Genomic DNA, 15144 nt, shown 5'->3' on the forward strand with positions numbered 1-15144 from the left:
GCCAGGGCTGCCATAACAAAGACCCTCAGCCTGGTGGCTTAAACAATGGGAATCTTTGGTCTCACGGTTCTGCAGCCCAGAAGTCCTAGGTCAAGGTGTTGGCAGCGCCGTGTTAGCTCCGGAGAGGCTCCCTCCTTGCTTCTCCAGCTGCTGGTGGCTCCACATGTTCCTGGGCGTCCTTGTACTCGCAGCACTAACCTCTGCCTCCATCTTCCTCGCCTTCTTCCCTGACACTCATGAGGACCCCAGTGGTTGGATTAAGAGCCCACTCTAACCCAGTGTGACCTCATCATAACTTGTGGATATAATTACATCTGCAAAGACCTTCCTGCCAAAGAGGGTCACATTCCAGGGTTCCAGGTGGACACGAATTTTCCGGGGATACTATTCAACCAACTGTACTGCCTTCCCCAGGGGCCTGTGGACTGCTCTTTGCCATGCATGGCCCCATTCCCCACTCACGTTTCATCTCCCTGGCTGAGTCACTGGGAGGTTCGTTAGATGTTTCCAAATTATTTTGGAACCTCACAAAAAGGTGCCAGGTAAATGAATGTGATAGCAGATACAGTCACCTGTTGGGTGCATATAGTATGTTAGAAATAAAACCCCTCAAGTGAACCAGGGCATTGGTATTTTAAGAGCTCCCCATACATCCAACAGGTGACTTTGGATGCAGCACCGAGCAGGTTGGCGGGCCCCGCAGCGCTGAGCATCCGGTCATTCCTCTGTGCTACATGTAAGGCAGAGCTGTCACTCCCCCAGGCTCCCCTCTTATGGCCAATAGCTTTGCTCCACATTAGAGAGAAAAAATACACTTGATTCCCAGGTGAACCCTAGTAGGCTCCTACCACACTCAAGTGGATGAACTGGACTTGCTCATTGTTCCTGGTTCCTGCAGGCCTACTGCCACCTATTGGTAGGAAGGCCCCTCTGACCAAGGGGGCTACGTGATTGAAGTCCTTGAATGGAAGCTTAATTAAGAGTGAGTGTGTCGCTCAAAGGACTGTTTCCACTCCACGTCTTTTATCGTAGCCTCCGTGCTGTGCGCGCACGCTCGCCAGGGGCACGTCCTTCGCATGGGACAGGCAGCTCCCTCTGACAGCCCAGCATCTTCCTCCTTTCAAGGTGGACTGGGGGCTGCTGTTACAGTCAGGCACAAAACCAAAGGTGCTCATCTTCCCTAGGGTGGAAGGGTGCCTTTCTCCATCCACCCAGGCCCGGTCCACTTGAGCCTCTTTGAAAGGGCTCGCTGGCAGCTGGGGGATTCAGCACAGAAACTGCTCTCTTCTGCTTAGGCAGCGACTTTAACAAAGTATCAACAAACACAAGTTGGAAAAAGCCTTTTCTTCACGTTCAATCTTTGATAGGTCGTCCCTTACAGTTGTTCAGTTTCTAGGAGAATGCAACCTTTACCTTTTTAAGTAACCCCCTATAGGGGAAGGGATTTATTATAATAAAATTCAAATATATGTAGAGCCTTATTTCTTTTTAAAAAAACTTTCTAACTTTCAGTAATGGCTACCGTATTCGTTTCCTAGGGCTGCCGTAACAAAAGTCCCACAAACTGGGCGGCTTAAACAATATAAGTTTATCACCTCACAGTTCTGGAGGCCAGAAGTCCAAGCAGGGTTGGCTCCTTGGGAGGCTGTGAGGGAAGGCTCTGTTCCGGGTTCTCTCTTTGGCGTGTAGATGTCCATCTTCTCCCTGTGTTTTCACATTGTCTTCCCTCTGTGTGTGTCTGTCTCCTGTCCAAATTTCCTCTTCGTATAAGGGCACAGTCATACTGGATTAGGGACCACCCTAATTACCTTACTTTAACTTGATTATCTCTATAAAAGACCCTATCCCCAAGCCATGTCACATTCTGAGGTACTTGGGATTAGAATTTCAATGTATGCAATTTGGGGAGCCACAATTCAACCCCTAATGGTTAAAAGTACTGAGATGGAGAAGCTTCTAGTTCCTCCTCTCGAGACCATGCCTGGGAGCCGCTGGCATCTCATGCTTTTCCTTCTACGTCCGTGAGAGAGAAGCCAGTGCTCCTGTTTGAATGAAACCAGGCCCATATTCCTCCCCACAACATTCTCCTAATGCAGCAGAAGCAGGGGTCAGAGTGGATTCGGTTGCAGCCCAGGGCTATATGATGTATTAGATAGTAAGGGAACCCTTTGGGTTTACAATAAGCTGGGAAGTCCGCTGTAGAATTGTGAGCTGATATAAATCATTGATGCCCTCAGGCTTCCCTTGGGTCTTCGGAAAACAAATCAATCAGGCGGGGAACCCTGTTGAGATACTGGGGCTGCAACTAATGGTTTTGAGACGAGAGGCCATAATCCTAAGTCCATCCCATGAGATGTCCAAGAGGAGTGCCAGCTCTTTTCCTGGGTCTGCCCTCACCCGTGATCTCTCTGCTGGTCGGCAGGAACGCTCTGCTGGGGCACTCGGAGGCTGGCAGGAGGCCTGGCACTCCATGTGCTGCCAGCACCACAGACTTCAACATTCTCCCAGAGCAGGCACAACATGGTCGTCTTCATCTGAACTGTGTGTGTCCTTCAAGGACATTCCAAGTCCCACCTCCCGCCTCAAGGGTTGTTAAAGGCCCACAGTCCCTGGCCCTTGGAAAAGAGTAATTTCATCTGATTCTGAGTCTGATTTTTTTAAGTGCAAAGGTAGGAAATTTGGACCCATGCTTCTCTAAGTTCCCTCCATCTACCAGATCCCCTAGCAGTGAGATCAACTCCATTCTTACGCCGTGTCCTGATTTCTACACTAGCATGGGTCGTTGTTTTACCTCCCAATAAAATGATGAGCTTTGGATTCCTACTGCTATTGGACAGAGAAATCCCCCACTCCAATCTGTCCCCGAGGATTGTGCCTTGGGAAGTAACCCCCAAACCTGAGGTAGATATATGAATATAATAAAAACAAATATAGAACCTTAGGTAAAAGAAAAAAGACTCAGGACTTCCCACAGCCCAGTGGTGGCTGCTTTCTCAGAAATCCCTGAATTTCGAATGCAGGGCAATCTAGTGACCCAGAGGAGGATGAACTGCAGATCCATGGGGAGGCACCGTGATGCTTTTACGTGCATGTGTGGTGGTGCTGCGTTTGGACTGAAGTGATGTTGAGGCAGGAGGAGTCGTGTTCTTATGGCAACAGAAGGAAATCAGCCAAAAGAATAAGAACAACATACAACAGAAAGGAAACAGTGCAGGGCTGGGGGAAGCAGAACTCAGGAACTGCTGATGGAAGTGCGCTTGGTACAGGGACAGAATATAGATAACAGACTGCCTACGATAGCCTGGAGATACATGCTCTCCTCGGCGGTACTTTGGGAAAGAACGTCAACTTCAAACCAAAATGAGGAGGCTCCTGGACTCCAGAGAGGAAAAGATCCTGCTTTGGGGGACCCATGGGCCGAACCCTGAAGTAATTGTAATTAAAAAAAGAATAGCACCCCTGAGGGTTAAAACTTTGAGAATGGGAGACTTCGTGGACTGTTTAGTGCTGAGCATCTCGGCCAATCTGACTGTCGTGAAGTTGTGCCTCCTTTCAGCTCTGCCCTAAGATTCCCTCACATCACATTCCAGGTCTTAGGACATTCTATTGGCTAAATAGAATTTTTAAACAGTAGGCTGAGGGGTATATGTGGCAGAGAAAAGACTGAAAGAGGTGTGGAGTAAGAAATAAACTAATATTGTATACCAACTATATTTAAATAAAAACAATAAATGTAAAACATTTAAAAATTACAAATAGTATTTGATAGAATCTTGTGGTTGAGATGGAACTTTGTGATTATCTGACAGAGCCCCGCCATGACTGGTGAGTCTGCTCTGGTAGCCACCACATATCGAGTGCCTTCTGGGTGCCGTGTTTAGGACACACAGCTTTCTGCTTCAGCTCTACCCAGCGGTCAGTCAGCCTCAGCCTCAGCCTCACCCCCAGTGACAGCAACTGCCCCTCCCCTCAGTGACCACTCATTTCTTTACTCTGGTTAGAGAGCACTTCCGGGTTGAAGCAAAACTGGCTTCCACACATTTGTCCCGGTTCCGGCCTTGGACTCACTTAGCCTCACCCATTGGGTTGTAGCGGATGGCGCAGCGGGCCCATGGGCTGGGGAGGATATGAGGATGAGGATGCGTGATGGGGGGAGACTGGGAGGGGTGAAGCTTTACACTCCACTCACTTCACACATTCTGATATTCCAACCCCACCCCAGGGTCACAGCCGTCTGTGCCATGATTGATGACAGTGTCACACTTCAGGTGTCCTGGGACTAACCTCGTGCCTAACCCTTCTTCCCATGGCTAGCCTTCGCATATTCAGACAACTATTAGGCCCCATCTCTATGACTCCTATTTTCTACACCAAAAAGCCCAGGTCTTCAGCCATTTCCATAGAGTCCTCGGGTTGGAGCCTTTCACGGGTGGATTTTCTCACACATGACTCAGACTGATATATGTCCCTCTCAGAGTCTGGCGTTAGAAACCAGACACAGAACTCCACCTGTCTTCTATAGGGCCAGTAGAGCAAAACTACCTGCTTTTATTTTTTTATTTTAAAAAAGCAGGACTCAAATCTAATTAGTAAGACCTTATCATTTTATATCAGTGATTGATATGTACCACACAAAGTTATCACACCGAGCCTAAGTAAAGTCCACCTTAACATCTGTCCCGAGCATGTAGGCAATTCCCATGTGCCCACTGCTCTCGCTCACAACGCCAACCACTCAAGCTATTTCTGAAAGATGATTTCTGAGTAACAGTTTGAGCATATTGTACATCTAAGCAGGGAAACCTCTCTAACATTAATAAGAGAGAACAATCTAAATTATTAAACAAAGTGGTAAGTTAAGAAAAATTACAACTAACAATAGGCTCAAATTACACAATAAAATACTGGTTTTTAAATAGAATCCTCTTGGCCGGCTGGTGTGGTTTAGTGGTTGAGGATCAACCTATGAACCAGGAAGTCATGGTTCAATTCCCGGTCAAGGCAAATGCCCGACTGCGGGCTCTATCCCCAGTAGAGGGCGTGCAGGAGAAAGCCGATCAGTGATCCTCTCTCATCATTGATGTTTTTATCTTTTCCCTCTCCCCTCCTCTCTCTGAAATCAATAAAAACATATATTTAAAAAATAAATAAGTAAGTAAGTAGAATCATCTTTACTTGACATAGTTTCTTTTCTAACAATTTTTGGAGTCATTTCAAACTTTTTACTGAAGTTTTTTCAGCCTCCAAAGGAAGATGTTGAGCCACACAATCTCTGTGATCCAGCTCGAACCTTTTTAACTACTATTTTGGGAGCATTAGCATATGCCAGGCACTGTGCTAAGTGATATGTATTATGATTTTTGTATATTGTATTTTTGTATATACGTGCACTCATGTTTGTATATATGTGTACCCATATACACTACCTCTCCATAGAAAAGTTTATCCCTCACAACTATTCCATACAGTGGTGGTGTTTTTTTTTACCACCATTTTACAGGTAAAACAAGGTGCAAAGAAAGTTAAGTAACTAGCATAATGTTCTATAGCTGTAATAATTAGGAAATCAATACATTTAGCCCACTGTGTCTATCTCTAAAGACTGAGCAGGAGACCGCTTCCCCATATACAGCTTAGTGTAACTGTCACTGGTTGAATTAGCTGCCTCTGATTTTAAATGATTATCATATTAGGTTAAGTATTTACTGGATATATCTTCACTCCCTGGCCACAGGAACAGTGCTTGAAAAGGAACACAGCATTCATGAGTTCAAGACAATGTCCAAGTTGTTCTGATTGGCTTCAGACCTGATATACCGCAGCACATTCCAAGCCCTGTGCACCTGGAGGGCAGGAGTGTGTCTTCCAGAGGTCGCCAACCGGTGGTCCGCGGGCCACTGGTGGTCTGTGAGGTCCGAAAGGTTAGCGACCGCTGTCTTAGGTGGTGCTGCTTCCTTCTGAGTCTCTAGCACTGTGCTGTGATTTAGTAGGGACTTGATAAACTTGGTGTCAATAACATATTGCGGATCTGCCAGAGATGCATATGCTATGCTCATCATTGCAGAATCCCAGCTTCATGCACCCCGACTTCAACTCGCACATTTCCCAGGCACAAGTCACTGGGAGAAATAACGGACTTGTGTTCCTACTCATGAGGAGCAGTTATCAGTCAACACCAAACCTAAGTCTTACAGCTGCTTTCTTTCTTTTCCCCCCAGTAAGTGCAAATGGTGACCACCGAAGCAGATGGATGACACATGAACTCAGTGGTAGGAGAGAAGTTCCGCCACTCCAGATTTCCCAAAGGAACTTGGCTGAGCCCCACGACACAGAGTCACAATCATCTGGACTTAGGAGTCTGCGAGATGTCAGGGGAGCCTTGGTCCATGGGCTCATCAGCAGATATGATGTGAAAAATACCACACTCTTCTATCATTTGCTGTTGCTTGCCGAAATGTGAAGAACTGCATGAACTATATTTAAGCTGCTTTCTATACCATTGCCAATCACTTTTTTGGACTTGAAAGTGCTATTTTCCTATTGATACTTGCATTATTTCATTTTGCATGCATCCAGTGATTATACATAAGCAACACATGTAATCTGCTTATATATATTTTTAAAAACTCATCTGTGCAAAATGGTATATAAAGTATAAATCCTGCTCTTTTTGCAAAATTATAATCACAGCCATGTCATTAAAAGTTTAAATTGGTTTTATCTAAAGATCAGTATAATAGGTCTGCATATACTTTATAGATAACTAGCCTCTATAAAGATGTTTTCACTGTTTACTAGTGAAATGAGAAAAGCAGAGCTATTTATAAAAGGCCTTATGTCGTGTACATACACGTTGTCTTTGAAATATTTGTGATTTAGTTTATTGCTTGTAAAAGAGAAATTATATAATTTATTTAGTAAATACTATTGTAAACTATAGTTTTATTGAGAAAAATAAAATATTTTGTTCTCAATTGTGGTAGTACAGTAATTCCAATGGTTTATGGCCTGTATATTTCTCTCTATTAATTAAGAAGAAATAACTTAGGTGCTTCTCATTTTTAGATATTCCAGAATCCTAAATAAACTGAGTCTCATGGCAGATTAAAATGGACAGAAAATGCTCTGGCCCTGAGAAGCCAATAGCAGGTTCTGCTCAACTTGTTCAGGAGACTTTCCTCAGTGTCCTGGTGTATTAGCCAGCTTCACTGTTATACTATGGTAGCAAACAATCCCAAAATCTCTGGATGGGGATCTATAGCAGTCCCTATCTAGAACATGTCACTTTTATGGCAGAAGAAAAAAAATGATAGTGTAACCAAGCGATGGGAGCTCATAAAAAAACTTCAGCTTAAGTGCGGTTTACAATACTCTGCTCACATTCCACCGGCCAAAGCAAATGACTTAGACAAGTTCAATGTCAAAGGTGTGAGAAGAATACTTCTCACATAAGAGTGGACTCAACAGAGAGAAGCAATGAATATTTTAAACAGTGAATGCACCTACACCATCTCATGAGTGTCCCAAGCAGCAGAGGCTCAAGAAGCTGCATAATCATACCTGGCGGGGGGAAGGGGAGGAAGGCGGGGGGCATAAGACAGTAAAATGACCAAGGCTGCAGGAAGACATTCCTGATGAGTAAGATGTAAAATCTTTAATGTAAAATCTTTAAGTTAAAGCAAGCTGATTCTTGTAAGCAAACATGGTATTAACTTTTATAAATGTAGCCTTCAGCCATGGTTACTCAGTATAACTGTAATTTTACCTGCGGAGTTGGTGCTGGGAATCTATCCTGAGTTGGGATGTCAATGGGGAATTCGACTGAAGTGGGAAACAGGATTCTTTGCCATCTCTGTCCCTAGTAGTCATATGTGCTAGCAGGTGCTCTCCCTCACTACAGGGGGTTGCCTAGCCAGAATCCCATTCTGTCCCCTCCCATTTGTAAATGTACCTGTTTACCTAAGCAGGGATCCTTAGCCCGGGACCCATTGATTCTTAGGCGGGTCATAGATGGATATGAATAGGACCATGAAATAATAGGGCATGCCTTAGAGCAGTGATGGCGAACCTATGACACGCATGTCAGAGGTGACACGCGAACTCATTTTTTTGGTTGATTTTTCTTTGTTAAATGGCATTTAAATATATAAAATAAATATCAAAAATATAAGTCTCCTGTTTCCCTGGTGTGATTCCATCCTGCGTGTCTGTGCTGCAGCACGGAAGCCATTTATCTCCGCCCGCCTTCTCTCTCACCTAAGTGCGTGCTACCACCCCATGGAAGATTCTATGGACATGGACATGAGCCCTCTGAGGCCCCAAAACTACCTTTTCGGTTGTGAACTAAAGGCCGACAAAGATGACCACTTTAAGGTGGATAATGATGAAAATGAGCACCAATTATCTTTATGAACGGTCAGTCTAGGGGCTGGAGCAAAGGATGAACTGCACATTGTTGAAGCAGAGGCAATGAATTATGAAGGCAGTCCAATTAAAGTAACACTGGCAACTTTGAAAATGTCTGTACAGGCAACGGTTTCCCTTGGTGGCTTTGAAATAACACCACTTGTGGTTTTACGGTTGAAGTGTGGTTCAGGGCCTGCGCATATTAGTGGACAGCACTTAGTAGCTGTGGAGGAAGATGCAGAGTCAGAAGATGATGAGGAGGAGGATGTGAAACTCCTAAGTATGTCTGGAAAGCAGTCAGGCCCTGGAGGTGGCAGCAAGGTCCCACAGAAAAAAGTAAAACTTGGTGCTGACGAAGATGATGAGGATGATGAGGAGGAGGATGATGATGAAGATGATGATGATGATTTTGATGAGGAGGAAGCAGAAGAAAAAGCTCCAGTAAAGAAATCCATACGAGATACTCCAGCCAAAAATGCACAAAAATCAAATCAGAATGGAAAAGACTCAAAACCATCAACACCAACATCAGAAGGTCAAGAATCCTTCAAAAAACAGGAAAAAACTCCTAAAACACCGAAAGGACCTAGTTCTATAGAAGACATTAAAGCAAAAATGCAAGCAACTATAGAAAAGGGTGGTTCTCTTCCCAAAGTGGAAGCCAAGTTCATTAATTATGTGAAGAATTGCTTCCGGATGACTGATGTGGAGGCTATTCAAGATCTCTGACAGTGGAGGAAGTCTCTTTAAGAAAATAGTTTAAACAGTTTGTTAAAATTTTCCGTCTTATTTCATTTCTGTAACAGTTGATATCTGGCTGTCCTTTTTATAATGCAGAGTGAGAACTTTCCCTACCGTGTCTGATAAATGTTGTCCAGGTTCCACTGCCAAGAATGTGTTGTCCAAAATGCCTGTTTAGTTTTTAAAGATGGAACTCCACCCTTTGCTTGGTTTTAAGTATGTATGGAATGTTATGATAGGACATAGTAGTAGTGGTGGTCAGACAAATGGGAATGGTGGGGAGACAAAAATATACATGTGAAATAAAACTCAGTATTTTAATAAAGTAAAATATATATATATATATATATACACACACACATACACACATACATACATGTCTTTGTTTTACTATGGTTGCAAATATCAAAAAATTTCTATATGTGACACGGCACCAGAGTTAAGTTAGGGTTTTTCAAAATGCTGACACGCCGAGCTCAAAAGGTTCGCCATCACTGCCTTAGAGCATACAGGGTTGGTTTTTTATTTTTTGTTGTTGTTGTTTTTTCATAAACAGAAAGACTATAATTTTTTTTTATTTTAATCCTCACCCAAGGATATTTTTCCATTGATTTTTAGAAAGAGTGGAAGAGAGGGGGAAAGACAAGAGAGAAATATTGATGTGAGAGAAACCCATGGATTGGTTGCCTCTTGCATGAGCCCCGACCAGGGCCTGAGCCAGGGTGGGGCCTGCAACCGAGGTATGTGCCCTTGACCTGAATCGAACCCAGGACCCTTTGGTCTGAAGGCCGATGCTCTATCCACTGAGCCAAACCAGCTACGTACGGCAAGACTATAATTTTCATCAAATTCACAGTGACCTGGACCTGAGAAATTCTTTTGGACTTGAGAAATTCTGGACTTGAGAACCATTCTTTTGAGGCCTGATTCAAATGCTATTTCGATGCCATGAAGCTGTCCATGATCTCCAATCCTCTGCCTCCACCACTATCCCCTTAGTCATCTCACCTATCTCAGAAAACTTCAACACTTACTATCTTTTTTTTAAAATAATTGAGGTATAATTAACAGTAGATTGAACAACTATTAATCGTATAGTTCAATGGATTTTTATACCTGTATACATCCATGGAACCAGCACCTAAAGCAGGATATCAAATATTTCCAGCTAACCTGCAGGCTCTATCATGCCCCCTTCCTATCAATGTCATTGATGGGATTGATGCCTTCCCATCTACGCCCCAAAGGTAACCATTGTTATGACTTCTATCATAATGGATTAGGTTTGTCCGTTTTTTAACATCTTATAAATGGAATCATACAGTACATACTTTTTACCCGGTTTTTTGTTATTCATTAATTCATTTTACCATGTGTAATGGAAACTGATTGTTTTTCATGACTGAGTAGTATTCCACTGTATAAATATTCCACTGTATAAATATTCCATAATTTTCTACTCTATTGCTGATTGACATTTGGATAGTTTCCAATTTGGGGCTATAAGTGTGCATATTAAAAGATGAATGATGAGACCAACCCCCCACCACCAGACCTCTTCTTCCACACAGAACCTAGGTGCAGACAACTTGACATGGAAGAATTTTCTCTGGGAAATATCACTACTAGGAAATAGGTGACTGCCCTCTGATTTGCCTAGGATAGTCTGAGTTTATGCCTAACACTCAGGCAATATAACAGTATTTACTCCCAACTATCTCCCATTTGGGATCACAAATTATATAGTTATCTTACCAAAGAGGAAAGTCTAAAGATAATGACACTGGAGATTCCCCAACGACTCGGCCAGAGCGTGCTACAGTGAGGTTTGGCTGCAACCCCTCCCCTCTACTTGCCCCTCAGCAATGCTCACAGCATATTGTCCCCACTCCTAATGACCAACCAACCAAGGATCACAAGATATATAAGAAAGTTCTCTAAAATGAGACTGAAATATACAAACAGAACATTGCTGCTGGGGGAAACATGAGACTGAAATATACAAACAGAACATTGCTGCTGGGGGAAACAACGACTGTAAGAAGTAAACTTCAGGGCTTCCAGATGGCAACGTAGGTAAATGAGGTACTCATAACCTCCCACAACCACATCAAAACTACAACTAAACTACAGAACAACTGTCATTCAGAAATGCCTGAAATCTAGCTGAACAGAAGTCTTATAGCTAAGGATACAAAGAAGAAGCCATTATCTCCATCAGTAGGAGGGGCAGAGACATGGACTGGCTGGTCCCACACCCACGTGTAGTGGTTAAAAATTGGGAGGGATATCTAAGCTGCAAAGGTCCCCCCTCAGGAGCAAGAAGTCCCAGCCCCACATTAGAACCCCCTAGTCCAGCGTTCCAGAACAGAGAAAAGAAGTCTCCATAACTTCTGGCTGTGGAAACTAACAGAGATTGTGAGATGGAGGGCTCTTGGAGTCCCAGGCGTTTCTCTTAAAGAGCCCACACACTTATTTGGACTCACTGGCTCTGAGCTCCAGGGCTTGGGCAGCAGCTCAAAAAGTACCAGGTACATGTGAGGAGGAACTGAATTGTCTGGCTTCAGGATGAGGGCTGGAGGGGTACCTTTCTCCAAGACAGAAGTGCTGGTAGAGGCCATTGTTCCTTTTCTGAGCCCTGTCCAGAATAGAGCCGGCAGGCAGGCACCATAGCTGAGTCTCCAACAACGGGTTAACACTGTTAGCCCTGCCGTGGTGATTCCTTGAGACACTTCCCCGCCCAATTTTCTGGATCCACCTAAGCCTTTTCCAGTGGCTTTTCCATAAAAATGGCCTCTCTCGCCCTGACTGGTTTGGCTCAGTGGATAGAGCGTCAGCCTGCGGACTCAAGGGTCCCAGGTTCGATTCTGGTCAAGGGCATGTACCTTGGTTGCGGGTACATCCCCAGTAGGGGGTGTGCAGAAGGCAACTGATTGATGTTTTTCTCATCGATGTTTCTAACTCTCTATCCCTCTCCCTTTCTCTCTGTAAAAAATCAATAAAATATATTTTTAAAAAATGGCCTCTCGGCTCATGCTTTGGACTTTCCTAGAATCTCTAAAATGAGCAGCATCTGGCCTCTGCCTACTCTGTACCTCTTGCTAAGTGGCCCCAGGCTTGGCCCCTTCGTTCACATCTTTTCCTCTCCCAAACCCAGGACAAGTAGCAACCATCTGCAGATAACTCTGTAGCTCATGCTGGGTGGCCCTGGGCATGGCACAGGCAGTATCTCCAGGGAGGTCTCAGAGCCAGTGCATCTAGTGGACAGTTTCTGACCACACTGGGTTGCAGGCTTGGTCCCTAGTGGGGGGTGTGCAGGAGGCAGCTGATCAATGATTCTCTCTCATCATTGATGTTTCTATCCCTCTCTTCCCTCTCCCTTCCTTTCTGAGATCAATAAAAAATATTTAAAAATAAAAGAAATATTCAAGGTGATAAAAAGCAAGGACCTAAAACCAAAATTACTCTACCCAGAAAAGTTATCATTTAGAGTCAAGGAACAGATAAAGAGCTTCCCAGACAAGAAAAAAAACGAAAGGAGTTTATCACCACCAAACCTATATTTTTAAAAATGTTAAAGGGTCTTTTTTAAGAAGAAGGGGAAAAAAGATAAAAAATATGAATAATAAAATGTCAATAAATATATATCTATTAACAATTATTTTAAATGCAAATGGATTAAATGCTACAATCAAAAGACATATGGTGATGGAATGGATAACAAAACAAGACCCTTACATTTGCTGCCTACAAGAGACCCACTTCATATTGAAAGTGTCACAAAGACTGAAAGTAAAGGTATGGAAAAAAGATATTTCATGAAAATGGAAATGGGAAAAGAAACCTGAAGTAGCAATACTTACACCAGACGAAATAGACTTTAAAACAAAGGCTATAACAAGAGATAAATAAGGACCTAGCAATTCCACTTCTGGTATTTATCCAAAGAAACCAAAACAAAAAAAATCGAAAAGACATATACATCCATATGTTTATTGCAGCATTATTTATAATAGCCAAGATATGGAAGCAACCTAAGCATCCATCCTATATAGTAACAACCAATCAAAGCGTAATATGCTGATGATATGCTAAGGCTGCTCAACCGCTTGCTATGACGTGCACTGACCACCAGGGGGGCAGACAGTCAACTGGTTGACCAGTCGCTGACATGCACTGACCACCAGGGGGCAGACAGTCAACCAGTTGACCAGTGGCTATGATGTACACTGACCACCAGGGGGCAGATGCTCCAACCGGTAGGTTAGCTTGCTGCTGGGGTCCCGCTGATCAGGACTGAGCGAGATGAGCCAGACACACCCTGGAGCCCTCCCGCAGCCCCACCTTGGCCCGATCGTGCACCAGTGGGGTCCCTCAGCCTGGCCTGCACCCTCTTGCAATCCAGGACCCCTTGGGGGATGTCGGAGAGCAGGTATCAGCCTGATACAGCAGGCCACTCCCCTTGGGAGGGCGCCAGACGCAGGCCTCATGGCTGGTGAGCAGCAGCACAAGCCTCTCCAGATCGGGACTGATTGAGCACGAGCCCGCAGCAGGCACAGTGGGGCTGGGATGAGCAGGAGCGGCATGTAGGAGCTGTAGGCCGCACTGGACTGCGGGTTTTGGGCCGATCCTTGCAGGCCACCCAGAGGAACCCGTCCATGCACGAATTCGTGCACCAAGCCTCAAATCAATAAATGGATAAAGAAGAAGTGATGCATTTATACAATGGAATATGATTTAGCCATAAAAATAGAATGAAATCTTGCCATCTGCAAAAACATAGATGGACCTAGAGGGTATTATGCTAAGTGAAATAAGTCAGACAAAGACAAATGCCATATGATTTCACTTATATGTGGAATCTAAAAAACAAAATAAACAAGCAGAACAGAAACAGACCCATAGATACAGAGAACATTTTTTTTTTAAGGATTTCTTTTTTTTTTTAAATATATTTTATTGATTTTTTACAGAGAGGAAGGGAGAGAGATAGAGAGTTAGAAACATCGATGAGAGAGAAACATTGATCAGCTGCCTCCTGTACATCTCCTACTGGGGATGTGCCCGCAACCCATGTACATACCCTTGACCGGAATCGAACCTGGGACCTTTCAGTCCGCAGGCCGGTGCTCTATCCACTGAGCCAAACCGGTTTTGGCCAGAGAACATTTTAATGGTTGTCAGAGGAACGAGGAATTGTGAGAACGGGTGAAAAAAAAGTGAAAGGATTTAGAAGTACAAATTGGTAGTTACAGAATACTCACGGGAATGTAAAATACAGCATAGGGAATACAGTCAGTAATATTGTAATAACTATGTATGGTGTCAGATGGATACTAGATTTATCGAGGTGGTCACCTAATAAGTTATATAATGTCCAATCACGGGGTTTTACACCTAAAACTAATATAATATTGTATACCAACTGTGATTTTAAAATAAAAAAATGTAAAAAGTAAACTTCAAAACAAACTATAATAACATCTTCAAAAATAATAAGTTATATGGCATCCATAAAACAAGATCAGGATGCTATTACAAAAATGATCATTCAGAAAACATAAAATAACTCTTGGAAATTAAAAGCATGATGGCCAAATGTAGAAACTAAGAGGGTGATTAGAAGATAAGGTGGAGGAAATAGCCCACAGAGATTAAAAATAGGATTAAAGTAATTATAAATTTGAAGACCATTCCATTAGATCCAATATCCAAATAATAAACTTCCAGAAAAAGAAAATAGAGGTTAAGAAACCCTTCAGCCCTGACCGGTTTGGCTCAGAGGATAGAGCGTCAGCCTGCGGACTCAAGGGTCGTGGGTTTGATTCCAGTCAAGGGCATGTACCTTGGTTGTGGGCATATCCCCAGTGGGGAGTGTGCAGGAGGCAGCTGATCAATGTTTCTCTCTCATCGATGTTTCTAACTCCCTATCCCTCTCCCTTCCTCTCTGTAAAAAATCAATAAAATATATTTTTTTAAAAAAAAAGAAAGAAACCC

At 43.5% G+C, this 15144-nt stretch overlaps 1 protein-coding gene, 1 long non-coding RNA gene and 1 pseudogene across 2 annotated transcripts in view; 2 read left to right on the forward strand and 1 right to left on the reverse strand.

Moving 5' to 3' along the window:
* PIP5K1B (phosphatidylinositol-4-phosphate 5-kinase type 1 beta) overlaps positions 1-6974 on the forward strand; it is a 201609-nt gene extending 194635 nt beyond the window's left edge. Inside the window, exon 15 of the mRNA XM_023764576.1 lies at positions 6219-6974. Coding sequence (XP_023620344.1) covers positions 6219-6221 — 3 coding nt within the window. The 3' untranslated portion in view covers positions 6222-6974. The remainder of the gene's footprint in view (positions 1-6218) is intronic.
* Positions 1-15144, reverse strand: part of LOC111828356 — a 74987-nt gene that overhangs the window by 46359 nt on the left and 13484 nt on the right. The gene's annotated exons all lie outside the window — the stretch shown is intronic.
* On the forward strand, positions 8241-9478 carry LOC102423628 (annotated as a pseudogene).

Source organism: Myotis lucifugus, unplaced genomic scaffold, assembly GCF_000147115.1.
Source record: "Myotis lucifugus unplaced genomic scaffold, Myoluc2.0 scaffold_337, whole genome shotgun sequence".
In the NCBI taxonomy this organism is placed as follows: Eukaryota; Metazoa; Chordata; class Mammalia; order Chiroptera; family Vespertilionidae; genus Myotis; species Myotis lucifugus.